Source organism: Dermochelys coriacea, chromosome 12 (assembly GCF_009764565.3).
Source record: "Dermochelys coriacea isolate rDerCor1 chromosome 12, rDerCor1.pri.v4, whole genome shotgun sequence".
Classification (NCBI taxonomy): Eukaryota; Metazoa; Chordata; order Testudines; family Dermochelyidae; genus Dermochelys; species Dermochelys coriacea.
Genome location: NC_050079.1, coordinates 25,146,841 through 25,173,652, shown reverse-complemented (window position 1 = coordinate 25,173,652; position 26,812 = coordinate 25,146,841). Strand labels below are relative to the sequence as shown.

Below are 26,812 nucleotides of genomic sequence, written 5' to 3'. Positions count from 1 at the left end.
TGTGGTCCAGTTAGCACACAGCTGTGGCCTATGTGACATCTTCAGGGCCATACAATAGTATATATATTGTATGGATGTGGCCCACATAACCCGCAGAGAGCTGCATATGTGGCCCACATTGGTAAATAGGTTGAGAACCACTGGGTTAAGTGACTTGACAAGTATCACAAAAGGAACTCTCTAGCAGAGGCAAGGATAGAATTCAGTTCTCCAGGGCAGCATTCAGCTGTCTTAACTATGAAACCGTCTTTTCTCTTCCTGCAGTTCCCTGTCACATTCAATACTACACGTTCCCACTTCTGCAACAAATGAAGCAAGGGTCCCTCAGACAAATGTCTCCTTCACTATACAACCCCAGATCATCCCAAGAGCAGATTTATCTGGCACTGAAGAGACAAGGGTCCTGAGACAGGGGTCCTAAGGCAAGAAAAAATAGTATGAGATCATATAATTACAGACTGTTTCATAGTACATATGGACAAAGGGCTCAAATTAAGGATGCACAGACTATCTTAATTCAGTCATTTCCTAACTTGAGTGTGTGACTTTGTAATGCTCTAATAAATTTGTTAGTCTCTAAGGTGCCACAAGTTCTCCTTTTCTTTTTACCTTTAGTAATGTTCTTTTAACTTAGTTATTTTTGTGTAATTTCTTAGGTTTTTCAAAAACAAACTGAAAGAACAGAAGCTTATCATGTAGCATCATATTGATACCCACTCAATTCATCAGCAGGATTGGAACCTTTAGACTTGCATTACAGATCACTTGAAGCGATAGAGAGTCATAGGATATTTTCCTTTGTTTGAGGGGGATGAGACACTTTACCAGTGGGTTTCAAAGATATTTGCTGACATCAGAGGAGTGGTGAGACTCTCAGGGGTCTTGGGTTCCATTCCAGGCTCTAGAGAGGAACGTGGGAACTTCTGCCATCCCCCTGCATCCTGTCCCAGTCCTATGTTTTCCCCATCCTGGCTCCTCATCCCAGTCTGTCTCCTTGTGCGTCTTCTCATTCCAGGTCCAGTCTCTTTCTATGTTCATTCATAGTCCCAGTTTTCCCCTCCTCACCAGCCAGCCTGTAGTCCCAGTCTCACTGACCTGTGCTCTTTGACCCATTCTGCTCCCCACTGCCCCCTCCATACCCCCTCATCCCCAGTCCAGCTCTTCTCCCCTCTGCATTAAAATCGGGGAGTATCCTGAGCCCAGTGAGTGGGGCTTTTGAGAGCACAGGGGAGAGAATCTCTCTGCTTTCATTTCTAGGGCCCTGCCCCAGCTTGGCCCACAGAAGCACAGAGCTACAGTTGCAGAGAAAGTCCTGCTCAGCCGCCTGCAGCTCCAGGCTGGAGTATGCTCATTGTAGACCGAATCTGCAGAGATTTTAGCCGCAAAGATCTAGCAAATCTTTACTAAGCCTGTGTGAACTGCAGTTTTTTGAAGGCTTATATTTGGATCAAATTTGGGTAAATTTTAATGGGAATGACAAAAAGCACACCTCTTACACAAAGGGCACTCTCCAGCAATATTTCAAGTCCCTGCTCTAATCATGGGGATTTTTAAAAAATGAATAGCTTTAAGCATAGAAAGGGGAAAGCTACTGTCTAAAATTTATCCCCATGAGTCATCAGTAACTGGTGGGTGTGCTAACATATCTTAAATTTTTTTTTATTATTAGCAAAATTATTAATTTTTTAATTAACTTTGTTCTTGAAAACAGGTGACCTGTTTGGGCTGAATTTTTTTTTTTAATCAGCCTGAGGTAGACACCCATCATGTAAAATTCCGGTTCGAATGGTTAAAGTTTGGTGAAGTTATAAGCATCTGAAAATAGGGACTGATAATGGGAGGTAATATAATAATAGGTGTACCAATCACAGCATCAATTCCTATTTAAAAAAAAAAGTATTTGTGATTTGTTGGTCTTTTACCAAACTTCCAGGTTTGGTCTTTCGCATATGCTCTCTTCCATTTGCCTTAATCCTTCTCCAGGTATCCCTGTATTGTTATTTAAAAATAACATTTGTAAACTGTGGAAACCTCCTTTTTTTTTTCTGAGACATCTAAACAATAAAAATATTACTAAAGCTGTGTACAGAGGTTTTGTTTAAATCCAGTAGGGTTCACATTGAGTGTTGTTTTGAATTATGCAAACTCAAAACCTAAAAGCCAAAGTCTGCTAAAGGTAAGTTTTGCAGTTTCCATCAGAAACTAAACCATGGTCCAGATTCACTGAAGGGTGCACAAAACTTAATCATTATGTATTTTTTGGCAAACTTGGCCCTAATTTTCCATGAATATTTTCTCAAACCCCCCCCCCCCCCAAACACACACTCAGGTTTTCTGTGCCGCTTTTTTGTTTCAGAGTGACCAGTTTTATTGGGAAGCTTGTTGACAGAACAAATGTTGTTAAAATTTGTTGACAGAACAGATTATTGTAGCATGGTTGCTCTCTGGGACAGGGGCTGTGTTCTTTTTTCTTAAATATCACAGGCACTTAATCCTGCCTAGTATAATGGGACCTAAATTCTTGATCAGTAGGTGGTACTCAATCCACAAACCTGCTTCTAAATTATTTTCAACCAATCAGAACATGTAGCATAACCAATGTGTCCAATAAAAATTAAAATAACTTTAATTTCATGAAGATCGTTATTTTCAGTTGCTGTATTTTGAAAAATAAATGCATTCTTGATTTTTTGAAGCATTCATATATATTCTGTTAATGATTTGGGATTTTAAATACCACCTTACAAAAGCTGTACTGTTCTTCTTTAAAGAACATTACAGGACCATACCCTTTTCTCTTGCTGTCTGGCTCAGACAAATTCATCTATATCAGCGTTTCTCAAACTGGGGCAAGTGTATTCTAGGGGGGTTTGCAGTATTGCCACCCTTACTTCTGTGCTGTCTTCAGAGTTGGGTGACCGGAGAGCAAAAAAGGTTTGAGAACTTCTGATCTATATAATAGATTCCAGGATTGTCACCCTATATGCAACTCTGAAGCCTAGACTGTCTAGCATCAGTGTGAAGCAAAGGAAACGGCTACAAGCACGGTTGAAAGCTCTTTTTGTAGAATATCACCAGGTTGAATCGTCACTGGGATTCGCAGTTGGTTACAACCAATAATTTAAAGTTCTCAGCCATTTTGACTTTACAAATTACACCTCTGCGGTGTATAGCTACAGTAAGGCATTCATCTAGGCCTGTATTTCCTAAACTTGGGACGCCGCTTGTTCAGGGTAAACCCCCTGGCGGGCTGGGACGGTTTGTTTACCTGCTGCGTCCGCAGGTTCGGCTGATCGCAGCTCTCAATGCAGGCTTCGGGAAGCGGCGTGGGCCAAGGGACGTACCGGCTGCTGTTTTCCGCAGCCTCCATTGGCCTGGAGCAGAGAACCACAGCCAAACCTGCAGACGCGGCAGGTAAACAAAGCCCCCGCTAGGGGCTTTCCCTGCACAAGTGGCGTCCCAAGTTTGGGAAACATTGATCTATGCCATACCAAGAGTAGTAGACTGTTGTGATATCAACCAATCAACAGCCTTGCAACAATTTAATTGGTTGTATGAGGGAGACTGTACAGAAAATGGATTACTTGGCCCACCAATTACAGTTCTTCAGAACCATCCACACAACAACACAACCAGCACACACAATAACCCCAAACGCGCACACACACACAGTCCCTCACTGCTGCATACACCCTTCATTCACCATCCACACAAATCTGCCAGTACAACCCCCTGGACACAAATCAACACAGCCACCCACACAAGAACACACTACCAACATACCCACTAACCTTGACTACAGATACCCCTCACTGCAGCATGCACCGCTCGTTTGCCACCTACAAAATTCCACACAACTCTTCCAGCAGAGAATACATAAACCAGTACACACAATAAACCCAAACCCACGTGGCCTGTCAGCGCAACGTACACCCTTTGCTCTCCACCCACACAAATCGATGCACATCTTCCAGGATTGTCACTCTGTGTGTTACTCTGAAGTATACAATGTCTGAGTTAGTGTGAAGTGATGGAAACAGCTACAGCCATTGTCGAGAGTTCTTTTTGTTTATGTTGGACTTTGGAATGTACTTTGGAATGTTGGACTCCAAATGTACTCTGATGGCTGGAATACAAGAGTTGATCAGAGAAGGTGGGAGTAACGGCTTGTGCTGAAGTCCCTCCGTTTTCTGCCAGTTGGGTGGCTAAAAGAAGGAGAATGCTAAGGGAAAAATGAATCTGATACAGATCATGCTTGGTGCATTATTTGGTCCAACTGCCACACCCATGCAACAACGTGGGCTTTAATCTCCGAGTTCCTGGTGCAACTCAGCTGAAGTAAAGAGCGTTACTCCATCAAGAAAGTACCCCTTGGGTCATGCCTTTATTACACCTAGGGTTGGTTATTGCTATTTTATTTTTGCTGGATTTCCAGTAATGTCTGTTCCTATGCCTCATTTTATACTAAATACAGCTGTTAGGCTCCATTCCACTGGAGCTATTTTACCTTAATGCTCTTGTGCTGGAGTCCCTCCACTGTCTGCCAGTAGCCTGTTGCACTGAATTGAAGATTGTATTCGTGATACCTGAGAGTTTCTCTAGGGTGGTTGATTATGTTTCTGATCCACTCATTTCATACTCATCTCCTTTTCCTTTATGAATCTTGAAGCAGGGTATATAAACTTGCTTTGGTTCGTTTGCAGTCCTTTGATATTAAAGCATTTTCTTACTATACAACACATGAATGAAAATTACTACTTTTTCTCATCAGAAACTCCTGCAACACAGTAATTTTTTAAGACGATGTGATTTTAGTGGTTTTAGACTTCTTTTTTGCACAGTTTGTGTAACCTGTAGCTTCTGTACTCCTGCACTGCAAGATACTGTATATGAAATGTGATGCATATTTTCTTGGATAATATATTTATATGATAGTGCAAATTTGCTAGGCTGAGTTTTTATTTTTTTGCAGATTTTTGGTTGTCATATGAGTGAAGGTCTTTCATTTAACTGAGTGGCTACCAGAAGTTTGCCTGTTTTTCTGCTGTCTGTTTAAATCTTTACCTCTGGAATCAATTACTGAGAAGAAGGAGACAGATTTAGCATTTAAACATTTTAGGTTGGCTACAATATTCGTAAGCAAATGAACAAGGTTTACAATATTTTTAATTGTATAAATGTAAATATTCCTCACAAATGCATCATTTCACTAAAAAATTTTAAGGAAATAGAAATGACTGATTTACATTTCTCCATTAAAAGGGAGAAGAGAAATGCATATTAAGAAAAGCCCTATTTGCTCCTGCTTCTTAAAAGACAAACAACTCAACCTCTTTATGACTATGCTGTTTATTGACTCTAGGCTGCCAGAGTATGGAAGACATCCCAGCTCAAGGTTTAAAAAAAAAAAAATCTTGAAAGCTATCAAAACCAAACCAGAAAGGGGTTTTGTGTGGATGTCAGGTAGATTCCCCTCTCCTTCTCCACATAAAAATAAAGATTGATTGATATCCAGTAGAAGATGCTGCTGGGGTGATTGGTAAGGAATACTTGAGGCTTTGAATGCATGTCTGGGCCTTTGTTCCTTCTAGAGAGATCTGTTAAGAAAACTAAAAGTTCTTTGAAGAAATATTTTATGTAGGTTTAATAAGCAATGTGGGTATCTAAGTTAAGCCATTATGCATTAAAAACATTATGAATCTGCAAAAATAGTAGTGTAACTATTTGTTATTTTAGGTAAATTATTTTTTCCTCTTGTGAGATCAGCAGTAGTGTTCACAATCTGTTTATTAATCCAGACAGATCTTAAATTTACGTCTTTGTCTACCTATCTAATCTACAAGTATTAACAAACTCTGGAGAAAGGTTTAACAAGTATAGCGTATGAGAGTGGCGAGGAATAGGAAGCAGACAAATGACTCTACACAGCTCATCAGCAATCCCTTTCCACCTCTGTTAGTAGGCCATTGGTTCAGATCTGGTTCATATCATTACTATGGGATGGTTACTTGGTGAACTACATAAAATTACTCAGAAAAAGCTATTAAAGAACCTTAATGTTCTTTTTAATGTTTGAGTGCAAAGTCAAGCACTCTAAGATTGGGAAATGCCAGAATCAAGGTTGCTGGTGCAAACGTAATTTAATCCTTTTGTGCTTTATGATACAGTCTTTAATGACATCATCACTTATTATTTTTTCCCCACAAGATTACTGCACAGGATGAATGGTGCTCACTTAATGAACAGCATTTCAGTGTTTTGTTTTCTCCTTTGCTCCATACCTTACATACTGCACTCTCTTCAAACACTGCTCAGAAGACAGAATTAATTGTTCCCTCCTGTGCTTTTCTGTGGTGCTTGTTGTTGTCACATATGAATGCTTCACAAACAGTGAACACTCCTACAAGATGAGGGGGTATTATTATTTCATTTATTATCCCCATTTTACAGATGATAAACTGTGGCACAGCAAGATGCCCAATTTGAGACACTTAGGACCTAATATTTTAAAGAGTATTTAGCATTATTTGGCACTTTATATGTTCAGAACTCAGTTCCCATTGAGTTCATCTGCGAGCACTCAGCACTTGTGCAAATGTAAACGTAGGATCCCAAGTCAGGCACCCCTAAATGAGGAATGCACAATTAATGGTCACTGGTGAAAGGTGACTTGACTAGCATCAGAGAGGACCTCTTGGGCAGAGACAGGGATAGACTCCAGTTCTCCAGGGTAGCAATAAACTGCATTAATCATGAGACTGTCCTTTCTCTTCCTGCAGTCCACTGCCTCATTCACTACACACATTCCAACTTCTGCCAAAAAAAATGAGATGGATCCTGCAGACAGCTGTCTCCTTCCTTATGTAATCCTGATTCATTTTCGGAGCAGGTCCAGCTAATGCACACAATGAGGCAGAGGTCCCATGAAGAAAAAAGGGATCATGTAATTAAAGATCATATCGTAATTAGGGCTTTGTGTCTGTCATGGATTCTGTGACTTTTCATGACTTCTGCAGAGGCCAGTATCGCTGACCCCAGGGCTGCCCAAGCACCTGGCTCCAAAGCCAGCTGCTCAGGTGGCCCTGGGGACAGCCACTCTGGCCGCTCCTGGAGCAGCTCTGCAGCCAGCTGCTCAGACGGCCCCACAACCACCTGCACTGGCTGCTGCTGGAGCGGACTTGGGGCCAGCTGCTGCTCAGGTGGTCCCAGGCATCTGACCCTGGAGAGCGCCCAAACAGCGGCCAATGTGGCTGGCCCAGGGACTGCCTAAGCAGCGGTCCCGGGGCAGCTGGAGCAGCTGCTGCTTGGTAGTCCCTGGCAGCAGTCCCGGGATGGCCCCGGCCCCTCCCTGAGCAGTGGCCCCCTGGTCCTCTCCCAGTAGCGGCCACCCCCAGCAGCAGTCCCAGGGGCAGCCAGAGCAGCTGCTGCTTGGCAGCCCCCGGCAGTGGTGGCCAAAGCAGCCGCTGCTCAGCAGTTCCTTGTGGAAGGTTCAGACTATAATAAATATTTGGCCACATTGTCAACAAGGATCTCGACACATGTACAGTTTTGTTTGTGTGTTTGAATTTGCCTATGTGAATCAGGTAATTAGATGTCCAGCAGCAGCCCCTCATGGGGGCACCCCAACAACACGCCTCTCCCCCCCAAGGGTTTAGTCAGGGGTATTTTTAGTAAATGTCATGGACAGGTCATGAGTTGTGAATTTTTGTTTATTGCCTGTGAGCTGTCCATGACTTTTACTAAAAATACCCATGACTAAATCGTAGCCTTAATCATAATGCATATGCAGAAGGGGGCTGAAGTAAGGTTGCTCAGGCAACTTTAATTCTGGCATTTCATAACTTTTGGGTGTTTGACTTAGCATCCTTAATAATGTTCTTTTACCAGAAATTCTGTCATGTAGCATTATATTGACACCCACCTGGTTCATCACAGAGCTGGAAACTTTAGATCCACCACACAGACTTTTGTCACTTGAACCAATGGAGTAACTGCTAGCTGAAGTAGGTTGTTACCCTCCAGGTGAAGTGGCACCAATGGGCAATGAGACACTTTTTATTAGTGGATTTCACAGATATTTGCTGACAGCAGCGGAATGGTGAGACTACAGATTTTGAGTTCTATTCCTTGGTGTGGAAGGGGAGTATACTTTAGTGGGCACAAACTCTTCTGCCCATTTTCCTCCTGCTTGACCTTTCTGCTCTGTCCCCTCCAACCAGTCCCAGTCCTGTCTCTTCCCCATCGCTGGCTCCCATTCTCTTCACCTATCCAGTTGTAGTCTCACCCCTCTGAATGCCTGTGGTGCTCTTGCTCCCACTCTTCTTGCCCAGCCATTCCCAGTGCTTCCATTGCGCTTCTCTGGCTCCTTGTGCTCAGTCTCCTTGCCCAGCCAGATTCTGTTCCTTCGTCTGCACTTGTTCTCTCTCTCTCTCTCTCTGCCTCCAGTCATATCCCTTCTGGCTCCCATACCCTGCTTTTCCGCCAGTTCCTCATCCAGTCTCTACTGAGCATGTGTGAAATACGATTTGTCAAAGGCTTATGACTTGGTCAAGTTCGGATGGATTTTCATGGTCATGGCAATAGGGCACATCCCTGACACAAAGGTCACTTCTTGCCAAATTTCAAGTCCTCATTCCAAAGCCTGGGGCACTAGAGCATTCCAAAGAAAAGATCTCTAGAATTTTTTTTTAACATGTATTTTTCTCTAATCACATTCTTGGTATTGGGTGAAATTTTCCAGAAGAGTTCAGGCTGAGGTGGACCCCTGTCGTTGAAAATTTCAGCCCAAACAGTTAATTTGGCAAAGTTATAAGTAATTGAAACCAGGGTCTGATTATGGGAAGTTCTGGGCAGCCTTAGTAATAAGCAGTGCTATCAGCCTCACCTATCATGAATTTATGGTCTCTCTCTCTCTCCCCCCCCATCTGAGTGGACAGATGTATCTATTATAAAGCTCTGTAATCACAGTGGGCACTAATTGGTATCCTTCTTGGCTGTATCAGCAGAGAGCCTAAGAATTAACGGTCATAGATACTGAATTTACCTCACCCCACTAAAGAGAGTTCCTAGGGTAAAGGTTGATGCATATTGCCAAGAGTGTGAAAAGCTTGCATGGATGATGCATATGTTGTATTTGTTCTGCAAATAGTCAATTTACATTGTTCAGGGATACCAGTCTTGCATCTTCTGTAAGTGTTACGTTACTTAAAAACAAAAGTCAGATTTTGCTTTAGAAGATAAAAGGAGGAATATATTAAAATGTGCATTTATTTGCTGCTGCTGCTGCTGCCTTGTGGAAGGTTCAGACTATAATAAATATTTGGCCACATTGTCAACAAGGATCTCGACACATTTACAGTTTTGTCTGTGTGTTTGAATTTGCCTATGTGAATCAGTTAATTAGATGTCTAATTACTTTATTTGCATTCACAAATTGCCCTTTGATGCAAATTTTACTTTTTGTGGTTTGCAAACTTGGAGTCCATTTTGAAAACTGGTCTTTCTGTATTTCTTATTCACAAATTATTTTTTTCTGTCAATGTTTGTATGCTGCATGATAAATTTTTATATGTAGCCTAAAATGTACATAGAATTAAATCACATTTGAGTGTTGGTACATTTTTATTGTTAAGACTAGGTTGTAAATTTATTTGGTAGTAATGTCTTAGATTTATCTCCTCAAATGAAAACAGGCCACTAAAAATAATGGGCATTTCGGCTGCCTAGGACAATTTTATTGCTTGTCATTGTTAAAGCATTCTGCTGAGGGAAAGATTGTGAGTAAGTCAGAATCATTTTCCTTCATAAGCTTTTAACAATCACTTTTCTTTTATTATGATAAAGAATAAGTATAATCTAATTTTTCAGAGTTCCATTTGAGCAGCGCACTAGATGTATCATTGGTTCTGGAAATATTTGGACTTAATTTATGTACAGGTTAAAGGATGAAGGAAAGGGTTATTTTTGATGTGGATAAGAACAATGATGATGATGATCTAGATGAGGAGGATACATTGATGATAACTTTACCTATGTTGATCTATCATTTGGTGATCTCAAAATGCAGTACTAAGTGGCATATTCTTTGTGTACGAAAACATTTGATAGTATTTTCTGCCTTTCCCTTTTGCATATTTTTAGAAAGATTTCATATACTTCTGAGAGGCAGATGTCCAAGAAAATTGTGTGGGCTTCCTTCTTTGAGTTGCCTTTACCTTTCAATGCATTATTTTCTCTAAATCCCTCTCTCCAGTTCACCATACTTGTCCTTATTTATACATGGACATATGGAAAAGGAGTACTTGTGGCACCTTAGAGACTAACAAATTTATTAGAGCATAAGCTTTCGTGAGCTACAGCTCACTTCATCGGATGCATTTGGTGGAAAGTCCCCATCATTGTAACTCTGTGAATCAAGAAATGCTTCATTAATAATGCATCCAGCACCTCTCTCTAAAGCAGTAACTCCCAAACTTTATTCATTCTTGTACCACCACCTTATAAATTGTTGTGAAGTGAATTGATGGAACCCCAAGATCATATATTACAATTTGGAAGCCCCTACCTAGAGTTGAACGTTATCTTTGCCTGGTTTCACCTGGACTACTATATGGGAGTTCAAGTTAAGATAGAACACACATTTCTCACCAGGAATCTTATAGCAGGTTCCTAACATAATTGTGTAAATGGTTTTTTTTTTCATATTCATTTTACTTCACTTATCCTTTTTTCTCTTTTAAATGTTCTATCTGTATTAAGTTTTCAAGGAAAATACAGGACAGAGCCAGTGCATGACTACAAGATCAGTATGTACTAGTTACAAATATAATCTAAAATTTTTAATTTAGTGATGACATTATGTATATGCCATATTATAACCACTGTAATGCATCCATGTGACACAAAATATTAGTGAATTTTTCCCCCCACTTCACATTGTCCTTTTTTCCTATGCTCTGCTGTGTTATGCTAACATATTAAGATGCTTTAGGCAATAAGAAACACTTGTTCAAAATAAAATGGTGCATGTTGCTGCTCACATTCTCACAAGTATGGGGAAGAAGATACACCTGGACGTTTTTATCTGTATATAAATAAAATAATTATCTTACTGGAGGTATAGTAATTTGATCATTTACATATTGCTATGGAGTAAAATTAAATTATGCTTTTTTGGTAACTTTCTGTAGAGGTTAATTATTAGATACTCATTTCATCACTGTGTAAAAGAACCTTTGTACTTTTTGCATCTTCAGTAATTTAATGAGTGCATTTAATACTTTTTCTGTTATTATACTAGCAACCAACTTCTGTAGCCGCATCTCCTGTCCACCTGGGACTTCCACTGCAAGCCAAAATTGTACAGTCGACTGCTACATCAGTTAGTGCTACATCTACTGCAACCTTACCTGGAGTCTCCACTCTGTCACACACTACAGTAAGTATTAAAAGTGTTACCAGCACAACACGAACAAAAATGAATGCCGATGCAACCAGTCATATAGGTAAGGCTTTCTAAATGAGTTTTGGTGATAAATATGAATACACTACTTGTATTACAAACAAAAAAAATGAGTTTTACCCATAAGTTTATTTTCCAAATAAAGTTAGGGCGAAACTCACTACCGTTGGAGTTACACACACTAATGCTAGTGGTAAATTTGCCCCTCAAGCTCTCTAATGTGAAAGAGCCAGATTATACCACCCATATTCCTGTTTAGTAATACATTTCTCTTTGAACAGTTCCATTGAAATTAAAGGGACCACTCAAAAAGTAAAGTAACCTGAGTAAGGTGTGATATAGTTGGGCCCTCAAATTGTAACCTTAAGGAAGAATATTTTCTTGTTGTAATAAGCTGCTAAACTCACCAGTAGAAGGGAAGTGTAAGTTTGCAATTTGGGGGTTTTAAAGCTTTATTATCGAATAAAATATATTAAAAAAGATAATTATCTGCTTTCTGATTATAACAATGTTATCAGGTATCAGTAGCTACCACAAGTGCTCAGAGCTTAATTAAAACAACAGTAGCAACTGGAACCCAAGCAACTCAACAACCTACGGTAATTTTTGGAGGACAAACTCAAACTCCAGCACAACCCCAAGGTCAGCCTCGATTGCCACCTCCACCTCATACGACAGCACAAGTACCAGCACAGCCCCAGGTCATACCTAGCTCTCCTGTACCAGGGACTACAGTTGTATCACAGGTTTGTATGCAAGTTCTGGAATGTTTGATTGCTTAGAAGAATAATAGGGGTTTTGTTTCTGGGTTACATGTGCACTTTTCAGTTTCATTTAATACCAGGAAGAGCTTTCACACCAACCCAATTCCCATAACATCCTGTTAGTGTCCTCCTTATACATTCTGTAAAGAACACATTTTAGCTAAATGTAATGCCTGCTTTGAGGGACTAGCAGTGATCTTGACAGTTAACCTGGCCAACTTTGTCAAAGTGTTGTGCAGTGTAAGGAGTACTTCTGTAATTGGAACAAATAGACCTCTAATTGTACTGCCGGACTCCATTATTATAATGACTGTGTGCCTACACAGGTTGTTTTATAATATCAGTGGCCTTGTCCTCAGTAGATGGCAAACTGACAATGTTAAAGGTCATGGTGGATTAGGATTAGAGCATATGTTATAGTAAACTGATAAAATAAATTGGGATTTAGACATGATAATATTTGAAATGTATTTATTTATTATTTGATTTGATTGGTACAGTTGATGTTATATTGAAGTAGTAATTTAAAAAGTTAAAAAATAGGAAAGAGAATCTGTAAATTCAGTATCGGCCATCTCAGTAACTGCTTGGATTTTTGATATATTTCATGATGGTTTTTATCATGTAAGGTTACAGTTCCATGAACCATGAAGGATATAATGAATGATAGCATATTGGACACGAAAAATAAATATTTCTATGATTAGTTTTGTTAGTAACTGTATGGTATGACTATTAGTGATTAAATGGAAGTAAAGAGAACACCAAACTACAGCAGCAATAGCCAAATAACTGAAGACACTTTTCAAATTGCTTTTATTTGGATAAGAAATGTTCTAGTTTTCCCATTATTTACATGTATTAGTCAAAGCAGTGAACAATATCAAAAAACTATGTATATCTGATTTTTTAAACAGAAAATGCAAGAGAATGTGAAGAAATGCAAAAACTTTTTAGCTACCCTGATAAAACTTGCTTCCCATAATTCACCTTCTCCAGAAACATCCCGTAATGTGAAAGATCTGGTTCAGGATTTGCTGGTAAATATTAAGCTGTGTTAATTGTATATTGTGCATGCTGTTTATGGATGCTGAAAATTGTTACTGTATTTGATACTTATCTATTTTAGCTTCTGCTTGCAATAAAGTAATGTTGAAAGATAAAAGTGTTGCATAAAAATACAGTCATACAGATGTTTCAGCACTGAATGCAACCTCACAATTTCATTGTTAATCAAGCTGTATTTCCTTTTGTTTGTAATGGGTTAAAATGCTGATTAATATCACAATATTTAATAAACATTATTAACAATACACTTAATAATATTTTGATAATATTTTGATGAAGTTTATTTAGAAATATAATAAATTAAATATGTTTTGGGAGAGCTCTCTGTGGCTCTGATCCTGTAAGCTGTGGTTTCTTATGTCACAATTAAAGTCCCATTCAACTAATTTGGCTCTGTATGGATGTAGGGATCTGCCTTTCTGGAGCAGCTTGCAGGATCGGGGACTAACGGAAACATTTTTCTAAATTGTCACTAAGGCCAAGATTCTGTAAACAGATCAATGGGAGTCTTTTTGCAAGAGTGGGCCCTGAATGCCTGTGGATTTCAAAAATTCCAAACTTAAATGAAATGACTTATGTGACAAAAATAGTGTTTTCGATAGATGGAATCTATGTGATTGGTCCTGCAGAAAAACTGACTTATGGTAGCCTCCAGTACTACAAATGTTTCAGTGTACACGACAGAACAGATATACACTGCAAACAGATTTTATCAAAGGCTTTGACAAATAGTCAAGCTTGCGTTTTTTGTGTATGCCAAGGAATATGCACCTGAAAGAAGATGATGGTCTTGAATTGATCATCAAGGAACACTTGCACATTTTAAATATTTTGATTTGGAAAGTCTAAGACTCTTTCCCACATAAAAATGATCCAACAAAAATATTAGTGGTTCCAATAAAAATTAGCTTGAACTTTTGAAAGCTAATAGTTTTAAAGAATTTAAGTTTAAAACATTGAAAAATAAATATAGCAGGTATATTTTGTTTCTTCGCTACTACACTAAATTAACCACAGAGAGGCTCAAGAGTGGGATAGCTGAATTATTAGACAGCCTATAAGTATTTAACTAATGATAGTTTCAGAAACACTAAAAATGTACTTAGCTTCAATAGATCCTTCATCTTCACTAATAAACATACAAACATATAATTCTATTTTAAATCAGACTTTCAAAATTCTACTTGTTCACTCATCTGAGTGTTGTTTTTTAACCATCAGGTAAAGTATCTTTTTCTTATCCTGATAGATTTTGTGCCAGGGCTAGTAAATGTTATAATAGTTTTTCAAGGTTGTTTTTAAAACCAGTTTTTGGATTAGTATTTTAAAGAAATCATTGTCTGAAAGTAATCAACAGAATGGAAGTATTGAATAAACACTTGCATGTTTGTGGGATCCAGTTGTTTCTTTAAGTGTGCATCCCTGAGGGAGTTGCATACATAAAGATCACAGATTCCTGAGTTCTGAGAAGCACAGTATATATCATATAAATTACAGGTTTCAGAGTAGCAGCCGTGTTAGTCTGTATTCACAAAAAGAAAAGGAGTACTTGTGGCACCTTAGAGACTAACAAATTTATTTGAGCATAAGCTTTCGTGAGCTATAGTTTGATGAAGTGAGCTGTAGCTCACAAAAACTTATGCTCAAATAAATTTGTTAGTCTCTAAGGTTCCACAAATACTCCTTTTCTTTTTGATAATATAAATTAGTTCTTGATAGAAAGATTTTATAGCTGTGGATGAGTTTGAGGGACTTTGAACTTTAAAAGTCCCTGTTGATTTGTAGCTTATCTATCTAGCTATATAAGTATTTCCACAATGTTAGCCTGTCCTAGTATATGTTCTCATTTTTTGAGAAAACAGGAAAATCCCAAATAGTTATTTTTTTCTTTTCCCCCCTCCAGGATGCAAAGATTGATCCAGAAGAATTTACAGGCTGCCTTCAGTCCGAGCTGAAATCATCTCCTCAGCCTTATCTAGTACCTTTCCTGAAGGTGAATATAAATATTGTTTAGATCTTAAATTTATCTGCCGAATAGGCTTCATTACTTCAGGTTTAAATTTTTTTTAGACTGTACAAACAAGCACACAATACGTAATCAGTTTTATCTGTCTAGAACATTTTTGTTAAGATTACATAGAAAAAGAAGAAAAACTCTAATTTAGAAACATAAATATTCTGTAGGTTACTTGAAAATTATATTCCTATAATGGAAAATGTGAAGAAATGACAGGTTTCAGAGTAGCAGCCGTGTTAGTCTGTATTCGCAAAAAGAAAAGGAGTACTTGTGGCACCTTGGAGACTAACAAATTTATTAGAGCATAAGCTTTCGTGAGCTACAGCTCACTTCATCGGATGGGAGTGAGCTATAGCTCACGAAAGCTTATGCTCAAATAAATTTGTTAGTCTCTAAGGTGCCACAAGTACTCCTTTTCTTTTTGTGAAGAAATGGGTGGTCTTTGACAGCTTTATTACATCACATTTAATATAGGTAGTTAAAGACAACTCTCATGACTTTAGGTATCTTATTGTTGTAATGGGTTTTCTATGATAAACAAACATGGTATTGTCTATAATAAAGTATACCAGTCAGATGTGGCATGGTAGGTTACTTCACCAGTATGTTTGTAGCACCCATGTTGAGATACTTTTTTTGAGTGCTTTTGTCTTGTCTACATAAAAGCGATCAAGTACATTCAGTGTACATGGCAGTATGTAAGGGAGATTACTAAACTCTTCTCTGGAACATGCAGTTGCTTTTTGTTGAAATAATTGATTAGTAAATTCTGTCAGGGTGGTCCTCCTGGGGCAGTACTCACCTATAATGAGTAACATCTGGAGAAATATTATAAAATGTGGTATCAAATAGGATTGTTTAACTGCACATGCAGTTAAGTTTTGCTTGCCTTACTTATTCAAAACTATCATTGACTTCTAGCTGCTTACTTATGTGAGCAGAATAAGCAGAATTTGGCTCTGGTGCTCAACATAAGCTTCTAGATGTAAAACATGTATGTTTTGTTGTTCACCCACATCCTAGTTATCATAGTTTTCTATTTTTCTCCCAACTTGCAATCTGTCAGTTTAGGGCAGAATTTTCCTCTCATTTTTTAATTCTTCCTTCCCTGCTCCTTTTCCTTTCCTTTCTTTTCTCCTCTCTTCTCTTCTAGGATATAATTAACTCTTTTATTTTTACACTCTTCCCTGCTTTCCTTCTTCAGCCATCTCTGGCAAAAAGTTTTAACTTCTTCCCTTTCTTTGAAGTCATTTCTTGGCAACAACAATTATGTTTTTAAATAAAAAACAGAAGTTAAAAGTGACTACAGCCCAGGGTAAGCACTGCGAAAGCCTGCAGCTGTCTGGAGGAGCACTTCAAAAGAAGATAATTTAAAAAGTTTATTAATAAAACAGTGTACTCTTTTAGAACTTTTTTTTGATGAACCAGTCTGAACATGAAGCATACAATGGCACGCTTTTCTAATGAAGTCAGTACAGTACATCAATAATAATACAGTATGCATCTATTGCCCTAAGATACACACAATCAAATCTTCTTACTTTAGGTACTCTATGGGGAGAGGTATCTTACTACAGTCCTTGGAGGAGTGCAGCTTACTTCTGCCAGCACACAGTAGGGATGGTGCTCATTTCTGCCCTTCCGCTTTTCCCCATCCACTTTTTGCTCCTCACAGGATCTAAATCCATGCTTCAGGTAGTTCTAATGGGCTGCTGGTTTTGGGGCCTTTAATCCCCTGTGTGGTCAGATTAGGATAGATCATAATCTAGCCCACTGTGTTGACCAAATTCAAAATTAATAACTTGTGATGAGATCTATGCTGAATTTTCTCTCTTCATATAAAATATGAAGAAAGTTAAAATGTACAAGTTTATTTCTCCTGAAGTGCTAGACAGGTCATATAACTGGTTTTAAAGATTTATGCTTTCCAGTGTGTGTATACATTTTAAAAACACTCTTTTTTTGATGGTTTAGTAAGTTTGATTTTTTCCCCATTTTTCTTCTTTTTTTTTTTTTTTTAAGAAAAGTCTGCCGGCATTGAGACAATCTTTATTGAATAGCCAACATTCGGTTTTGCAAGGACAGCCATCTCAGCAGCCGCTTCAACAAACCAAGTTGTCACAAGTTATACCTCAACCTGCCTCTGGAAGTATTTGCTCTAGTGTCACAACTCAGACAGTAGGAATAAGGCAACCAAACAGCATTTGCACATTTGTATCAAATACAGTTCAGCCTCCTCATGTTAAACTAGTACAATCAAATCAGAGTTCTCAACTGGTAGGTACTAAAACTTAAAGGAAAACTTCTAAATAGGTTGAATAGTGGTTTTAAAGTTACTCTTTATTTCCGTTATTACATTCTAATTTGAAAATACTTCTGTTTTTTATTATCTTGTCTTTCTGATATGGTATGTTAGGTACTGATCCTACAAAGTTTTACACACATATTCACCTTTATGTACTGTGAGTATTCCTATTAATTTTAATGTAAGTACTGACACTTTATAAAGCTAAGGATGTGCATAAGTCTTTGCAGGATCAGGGCTTTCATTTCTGGGACATAGAGATTTTTATATAGTTACAGTGGATACTTACCTAATTACAGTACAAGAGAGCTAGCTTTTTAAGACTCGCAGGAAGAATTAAGATTTTAAAGATGATCATATGATCATGTAATCAGTGTTAAATTATTCTGCTTTGATTAGATTTTAATTTGATTTAAAACAAAAAAGGAGGGTCCCTTTTTAAACTCTTCTGTACATTTTTAATTAGAAAACTATGAAGAAGAAAAGAATTTTACTGCACCGATCAGCTTGGTCTAGCCACAATACCAAAATGTTGTTCCCCACTCTTGCTTACACTGAATAATATCCTACTACATGCACACAGCCCCACTGATTTCAATGGGACTGCTCATCTAGTAAAGTTCTACTCAATTTGGATAATAAGGGTGGTACCATTGGGCCCATAGTATATAGCATACATAGCCTTGTATATGTATTTTTTCAGTTTCTACAAAAGCTTAAGTCTAATGATACGGCAGTCCATTCTTGTCTTTCTTAATCATTTTTGTGAAATGGTGAAAAGTATTTCTTTGTTTTCAGTTCAAGTATGTAAGTGAGTATAGTACACAACTTTGGTTTAAAAATTAAGATGAGCAAATTTGAATGCATTATCTTAAGCTGATGGAATTCTGCTTTATCGGGATTCTAAAACTTGTTAGTCACATGGCTGTTCCTTGAACTAGTAGGCTCAGGAAAGGAAATAAATAGTTGGGGGGAAAATGTTTAACTTTAAATAGTTTATTTAATTAAAAAGTAACAATGCACAATTTTTAAATGCCCGTTTGAGCTCCATGTCATTTGGACAGTACATATGCTTCTTAAAACAATTTAATCATTAACTTTTAAAATCGAAAATAATTATAGTAGGAGTAGCAAAGTCGTAGGAGAACAGTTGTAGTGAACTATATGAACTTTTTGAGATGCTACAATACTTGACCTTATGAAACATGTGGATGTGATCTTGAATCTGGACTTAGCTGCTGTTGCTCCTCTCTTTTAACCGTGTGAATTCCCTCCTCTCTGATAAGGAAAACCGTTTCCGGAATGTTGTATTATTTCAAACAAAATGTTACAGAGTAGCAAAAAGAAGGCCTGCTCAGTCATCTCTTAACATATTCTGTACATACATTTGATTGGAAATGAAGTTGTATCATAGCTGGCAACTTAAAAAGTGGCATGTTTTAAGCACTGGTTAGGTGGGCCATGCAATATGACAGTTCTGTATTGTGAATTGGTGAAATGATTGTTCTTAGGTATGTGTTTTAATCTCATTTGGAGATGTTAAATGACTGCTGTAGTCTCATGAAGTAGCAATAGCTGCAGAGGCAGAAGGTTGCATCTAAACTTGCCAGAAAAAGTGTGTTTTAAGGACTACTACAGGATGGAAATACATTTAGAAAACAGAGAGAAAAGTTTCACTATATAAAGAAGAGCTTTATATAAATCTATACTTCTGTGTCTGTTGTTTATTAGTAGTATGGCTGATTGAACTGAACCTCAGGTTAACCAAAGCCCTGTTGTATCGCCTAGATTGTGCTATATTGGTTAAGTCAGCGTGTGACAACAATCATTGTACTAAGTTATCTGAGTTACCACAACAACCACTATTCCAATGACAGGCAGACACTGAGGTATGTGTTCCCCAAACCCAGAGCACAACAAGGATCCTTGTCCAGATTGCCCAAGACAGACTGACAGAGGAAGATTACAGCTGGCCTGCCTAAAGTTGACCAGTGCTTAGGGAGAAAGCCTGCTGGGCATCAGATTCTCTAGACTTGGAGCTCACTGAAGAGAATTTCAGGTGGCTTTGCAGACTGTCCAGCTTTAAAGGGGCAGAACTACTTGGAGTATAGCCTCTCTAGAGCCAGCCTGTTTACAGAGTCATACAGTGCCTTCGACTCACGATTTTTCTGATTTTTACAAAGGAGTCAGAGTTTGAGGTGTCTCTGAAACCTTTGAACAATCATGGTTGTAATATATAGCTATTCTATAATATAGGTATTTCAGGGCTCCCCAGCCTCACTCAGTCTCTCATCCTGCATTGAGGCAGTAGACTTTTCTAAAGTCCTGCATTAGCTAAACTCTGATTCTGTGGAAGTCTCTGGTCAAACTCCCATTAGCTTCAATGGCAACAAGATAATGCCAATGCTGAGCAATCTTGAAAGTCCCACGCAGAAGCTGTTTCAGTTTGTTGTTTTAAAGTATTTTGTGAATTTTCCCTCAAATTGAAGTTGCATCAAAATAATAAGAAAACAGTTTTCTTGTTTTCTCATTTAAGAAAGAGATACGGAACAAAAATTTTATGAGCATGATGTTGCCGCAAAGCTGAAGTGAGATTGATGCTTTTAGTATAAATTTTCATCTGACGGACCATGTACAGTTGTGGTGCATGAATGTAGAAATCAATAGGAGACAAAGAAAACTTCAGTTTCAAAATAGTATGATGCCGCTGATGGATCAAAAAGGAGATAATGATACCTCCTTTGTAAAGCACCTTGATATCTGCGGATGAAAGACTGAGGTGGTGGTATTAATTCTTGATAGCTAAGGAAAGCTGGATGAAATGTTTGATTAGGTTTTGAAGGTTTTGAAAAAATATTGATGAGTGACTAATGTGATGAGCCAAAAACCTATTTGTACACCTACATACTTGATCTAAGCCACAGTGTTCCAGGTTTGAGTAAACTGTGAATACTTTGGGGCTGGAACTGTTTATTCGTGTATGTGGACAGTACTTAGCACATTATGGGTACTACAGGTAAAGAATAGTGATAGAACTGTGAAACCAAACAAGGGCAGTTTTTCATATTTGTTGAACGTATTGAAGCTGTATGTAACATATCTAATGGTGACAATCCAGCTGTGTGTTGCACTGTATTTATTGTATTTTTCAGGTTAGATTGAGATATCAGTGCTATCAAGGCCAGGCTTTTTTGCTGTTGGACAACTTGGCTGTAGAATTAATTTTTCCTTTCAGTTTTGATTCATTTGGGTGTAGGCATATGATTCGTATTCACTTGCTATGTTAGGTATGGGCTTGCTGATAGAATAGCTGATAAAAGAGGAAACACTGCAATATGCTAACAAAGGGCTTCAAGAAGTATAGTCAGTTCTAGGGTTGGACAGCAAACCTGAAGGTCTCTAATGGCAGTAGGAATGTTAGCTTTCAGACTGCCTTTGGTAAAAAAAAAATCTTAGTTTAAACACAAAGAAATATAAATGTGTAACCAGCACACCTCCTGGGTGTGGTGCTCTGTCCCATCTAGTGGCACCGAGACCTCTTAGAGAGAGAGATTAATGAACCTGTTCTACAACCTTAGCTAACAGCCAGTTGGCTTTTAGCTCATGCAGTAGAGGCTCATGCACTAAGCTCCAGAGGTCCAAGGTTCGATCCCACCTGCTGACGACCGGGGTCTGTTGGTGTTACAAATGTAATGCTTGTGTTCTGAGTTCTTGGTTAGAAAATGTGTGTTTATGAAAACAGTGCATGTTGTCCAAAAGAGATAACTAGGATTTACTGGCAGAGGCAGATTAGGGATTTGTGAGGCCTTGGGCCAGAGCAAGTGGGAAGGCCCCTCCCTACCCCTTCCACCTGCAGTCCCCCCTCACACAGACCCCCGTGCTCCTGCTGGGGAAATGGGGTTGGGGTGCAGGGGCTTCCCCCACCTTCCCGGTGCTCCTGGCAGGGAGCAGAGTTTGGGTGTAGGGGGCTTCCCCTGCTCCCTGGCAGGAATGCCAGGCGGGTTGGGGGACGGGCGTGCCCATTTTTCCTGTCCCCCCTCCCCCCCATTGGCCGGGGCCTCTGGACATGGGCCCCTTTGGCCCAGTGGCTAATCCGCCACTGCTTATCGGAACAATATTTGCTCTGAGATATTTCTTAACCACTATGCCAGCCTGGGGAACGCTACTAAATGAGTGGAATAATGCGAAATTAGAAGTAAAATAAAATGGCAGACCATGGATACCTGATAATATGGGGATTTTGCTTTCCCCCAACCCACACTACTCTACTGAAATCTTTGGTTTTGGGTCTTTGCTGTTGAGCTGGTGGATTCTGAATGCATTTTGGAGATTCAGTGGACACCACTCTCCTCTACTTTCTCTTTGGAAGACAGCTGGGATTGATCATTATGTATCTACTGATTTAAAGGAAGATTAGAGGAAGTTCACTGAAAGCGGTAAAAAAGTGGCTTGTATTAATGAACCTATGCATATAGGTCAAGTCACTGAAGTACTCCTTTTTGCGAATATGAACTAAAATGAGTGTATAATAAATTTGAAATGCAAATAATCAGTGAACAGTAGGTACTCAAAAGGCATTAATGCAGAAAGAAACCTAGACATGACAATGGACTGGAAATTTGATACATATATGCAATGTAAGCCAGTGGCAAAAAGGCAAATGTGAGTTTGGTGCAATAATATTATGGACCATTGGTGTGGCCTTTATCCACCAATGGTGGCACTTCCCTAAAAATACAACGTTCAGTTTTGGGTACCTTAATATAAAAAAAAAATCAAATTAAATAGAATTCAGAAAATAACAAAAATGGTGATTAAGGGGATTTAAGAGGAAAGATTAAGAGAAATAAATAAATATAGCTTGGTCAAACAATGACTAAAGGGGAACATGAAAAACATTTACAAATATTTTAAGGGTTTAAACATTAAAGTAGGGTGATGAATTATTTAGTGTGATCCAAAGGAGTATAAATAGGGATAAAATTAAGTAAAGTAGTATTTCGGCTGAATTTAAGGGAAAATATCCTTACCATAAGATCTGTTATTAGGTTGTGGAATAGTCTCCCAAAGGAAGTGATGAAAGGCCCATTGCTTGAAATGTTTAAAAATAGTTTAGAGAATATATTATAGAGAACAATCTTACAGTAAGTGGGAGAGGACTTAGATGACCTAATAGTTCGGATTTTTTGTTTTGTTTCTGACTTCACTGATTCTTTGAAAGAGTATATCCAGCAACACAATATTGGTCAAGGTGGAGAAAAAGAACTCTTTACTAGAAGATGCTGTCTGATTTTTTTTTTTAATTTTCTTTTTTTTATTAATGTGAGGGGAGAAAACACAATTGCATATGCAATTTTACAAGCATCGTTTCTGAGGCAAATTGTAAAAATTTGGCTCTGGATAGCAACATTAATGTTATATATGAAATCTAAACCCACAAAAGCAAGATAGAAGTGAGTTAATGCTGCCAGATTGCATGATAGCTAAGGTTTGATATGACATTTATCTTCAGGAGTGAGTAGACTGATAAATCACAAGTGGCATAGCCACAAGTGAGTTAGCAAGTGTTTACTCATGAATGAAGATAAATGTCATATCAGACCATAGCCATTCTGTACTGTGTGCATATGCAAGTTAAACAGTTTATTTATTTCTTCCACAATATTTTCTCACTTAATTGTGAGAAAAAAATAAAAAATGCCAAACAGAGAATATTATATTCAGAATTGTATCATTTCCAGTGTGTTTATTTCCTATGTTGTTGCCTTTATTGCTATGTTTTGCATGTAATTGTGTGAAAACGTGGTTTGTTAGTTCAGCATGCTCAAGCTGCTGGTTGAGGTGCTTCTGTGTAAGGCTTGTTTTAATGCACAAAGGGCTGGATTGTAACTTTACAACCCAGGCCAGTTAAGGGGCCAGCATATAGCTGTGTTGTCACAGGAGGTTGTACTATGCTCACTCCCTGCCCTTGCCTGCCAACTCTCTGCCCACCTGCTTGGGAGGGGGAGTAGCAGCCTGCTATTAGATGCTCTTTGCCACGTGTTGACTATGCAGATAGCATGGACAGGGAGTAATGGGGTTCCCTTTCTTTTAAATTATTTTATTTTAATATTTAAATTTGGCGATACTTTTTATTTTCACTTCATTTTTTCTGCTTTCCACCCCAGTATATTTATCCTCTTTTTATACTCACTTATTATACCCTACTTCACTTGAAAGTTTTATTAGAGAACTGTCTGTTCTCTGGACCCTCTTCTCCACTCCTGTTATTCCTGTTGCCCATACCCTTTCTCTCTCTGTTTAGCCACCATCAATAACTGCCTTGTCTTTTTGGTATTTAAACCTTTGCAACTCTTTAAAATCTGTCATTTTACATCATTTCAGAGGAGAATAGAATGTCTCCGGAAATGAAAACAGGTATTGACGTCATAGAGAGGAGAACTTTACTGTTATCACCAAAGTAAAACTTAGTTTGAAAGAATATTGTAACTATGGTGACTAGAGAGAAGTGTGGTTGAGAAAATGAGCTTTTCTGCCTTTCAGATCAGAGTCCTCTATGACATTGTGGACTATTGTCTTCCTGCCTATTAAAACACACTTTTTCTACATTTAGTAGTAATTCTTCCTCTGCATCAAGATGCATTCAAATCCAGTTCTCCGTTCTCTTAATATTTTCAGTTACCAAGCTCCTTTTTTTCTTCTAGATCGTGTTTTTCTACCTTGAAGTTTGGCTGATGCTCTGATGATAATTGTCTTTAATGACTCTTCCCTATTCACTCATTGCCTGTCTTGGTTCATCCAAATGCTTTAAAGGTAGAAGTGTTTCCCTTGGGCAGAAGGCACATTCCCAAATACGTCCAGCTGCTCTGTCTCCCAGCCTCCTTTTCCTCTTCTGTGTCCATAAGTGTAGCTGCCTCCTTTTTCATTGAATTTTCTTGTTCCCTTCCATTTTTCCTGTTTTTGCAAGTTGGTTTTCCCACCTCTGTAATATTGCTAGTGTACACAGTTATGATGACTCCTCATCCATGCATGTCTTTGTCTCCTCTCAGATTGACTATGACCTCCCACTTCTCCAAATTCCAGCATGTACAGAATGGTGCTGCCTGTCTTGTCTCACATACAAAGACGCACGGCCACACATCATGCCCATCCTTTTACTCCTCCACTGGCTCCTCATTAATTTCAGGCACAATTCAGAATTACCCCCTTTTGTTTTGAAAACTCCATGGTCTTACTTTAGCCTACCCCACTAACCATGTTTCATTCAGTTCCTCTTCACACTCCCTCTGCTTAACTAGTCCCAATCTCCTTCCTTCTTCCCATGATTTCACTGCTTATGATGCAGGAACCTTTTGTTCAATTTCTGGTGATGGAAAACTTTCCTTTATCTTCCTACCTCCATTTCTTCTCAATCTATTTTCAAAACAAATTTGAAAACATAATTTCTCATTTTCACTGTATTTTATAACCCTGCAAAATTCCTTTTTAAGTCCAGGGTTTGGCCTGTATAGTAGTAAGGTGTTCTGGGGTACAGTTCATAAGAATAATGCTGATGAGCCAAACAAAGATGCATTGCTTCCTGTTTGCTCTGTGTAACATATTAAATTAGGTTGCAATCTGAACTGTAGTACAGGGTTCCCGCAGGAAATGTTTAATAATTTTGTATGAGAGAGAGAGAGAGAGAGAGAGGAACTGCATCCACTTTAAAGCATGGTAATGATACAGCCATGACTGTGAAGGTTGTATGAGTTGTCATGTCTTCAGGACCCTGAGTTGTCTGTATAACTTTATCTTCAACCAGTCATGGCTGTATCATTACCATCCTTTAAAGTGGATGCAGTTCCTCTCTCTCTCTCATACAAAATCATTAAACATTTCCTGCAATTTTTTTGTTTGTTTATGGATTTCTTCTCCCTCTGAGAAAGCCACGTATACTAGACAGTCTGCTGTTCTACATCTGTGCTATCCTGTTCCTGATATCATGAACATGTATTTTGATGATATTGAGACATAACCCTTGCAGATTTTTTTATTCTGCTTTTATTTATGAGGAATTAATTGAAGCAATAAAATTCTCTGATTTTAAAAATAAATGGTACAAGTTAAAAGCTGACATAGTGACTATAAAAAGTCCCTGTTTCCCTTTTTGTGTGTGTGACTGCAGGTCTTGGATAACCACTTGAGATTTAATACAATGAAATACAATATTTTTGGAACAAGAAAATGACTTTTTTGCCAAACAATCTTTATGGTTATTCTTTTTCAAAAGCATACTGCTGACATATTTGTATATATATGGCAAAAGTTATATTTATGTCATGTATGTGGTTGTGACATTAATATGACTTTTGTCACCTGACACACACCTGACATTAATATGACTTTTGTCACCAGCTGGCTGTGCTTTAGAGACCCACATGCTTATATTAGTAATTATACATGTTTATATATATACGTTGTGAGTATTTGTGTATAGAGTATAATATAAGTATACTTTTTTTTCAATAATAGCAGATTATCCAGTCAACAACTGCTCAAACTGTGAAACGAAACCCTGCTTGCCAGACTACTCAGATTAGAATGCCAGTGGTAATAACTCAGAGCATTAGACCACAAGGTATGGGTTTAAATGTTCTAGTGAGCTTATGTTACGTTTGTATGAATTTCATTGTAATTTTATTACAAAGTAGTAGCATTGGAAAAAGTTAGCATTGACGTTGGCAGGCTTGACATTACCTTTTACTTTTTTCCTGGCTGAAAATGCATGTTTTCACTATATCATTTTGACATATTTTTCAGTCTGATATAGCTAACTGTTTTGTAACTACTAATTTAGGGCCACATCCTAAATTGCCCAGGTTTCACTCAGCAGTTTCTTCTGTGACGGTCAGAATGAAGTGAGGGATTTGTTTTTTACTGTTTTATTGACTGTTTCCCCTGGTGTGGGAAAGAGTTTCTTCACTGTTCTGATGCAGCCCTGAGAATGCTTTGGTTTAATCTTCCTGCTTTATCTCTCACCCTTGAGGCCTCACATTGTAGCCACTGTCTTTCCAGCTGCAGAGGACTAGGTAGGACCCCTTTGAGAAACTTTTCAGCTATATGCCTTTCATCTGCCACCAAAGTCACTTTTTGTGATGCCAGAGACTGGGTGCTGCATGCAACATGCCTCGCCACCAAAAGTCTGCGGAGCAAGAGAC

At 38.4% G+C, this 26,812-nt stretch overlaps 1 protein-coding gene across 8 annotated transcripts in view; it reads left to right on the top strand.

Annotated features, from left to right (window-relative positions):
* The window catches only part of LOC119841149 (transcription initiation factor TFIID subunit 4-like), a 215,303-nt gene that overhangs the window by 22,671 nt on the left and 165,820 nt on the right, over positions 1–26,812 (top strand). For 5 of the 8 annotated variants that reach the window (XR_006275011.1, XR_006275012.1, XM_038368295.2 and 2 more), the window contains exons 3-8: positions 11,300–11,437; positions 11,980–12,207; positions 13,143–13,265; positions 15,197–15,286; positions 17,333–17,587; positions 26,127–26,232. Coding sequence is in view for 6 of the 8 variants with exons in the window: in XM_038368295.2 (XP_038224223.1) it covers positions 11,300–11,437; positions 11,980–12,207; positions 13,143–13,265; positions 15,197–15,286; positions 17,333–17,587; positions 26,127–26,232 (940 nt within the window). In the remaining 2 variants the exon portion in view is untranslated. The remainder of the gene's footprint in view (positions 1–11,299; positions 11,438–11,979; positions 12,208–13,142; positions 13,266–15,196; positions 15,287–17,332; positions 17,588–26,126; positions 26,233–26,812) is intronic. The other 3 variants (XM_038368296.2, XM_043494760.1, XM_038368297.2) reach the window with 3 other exon arrangements.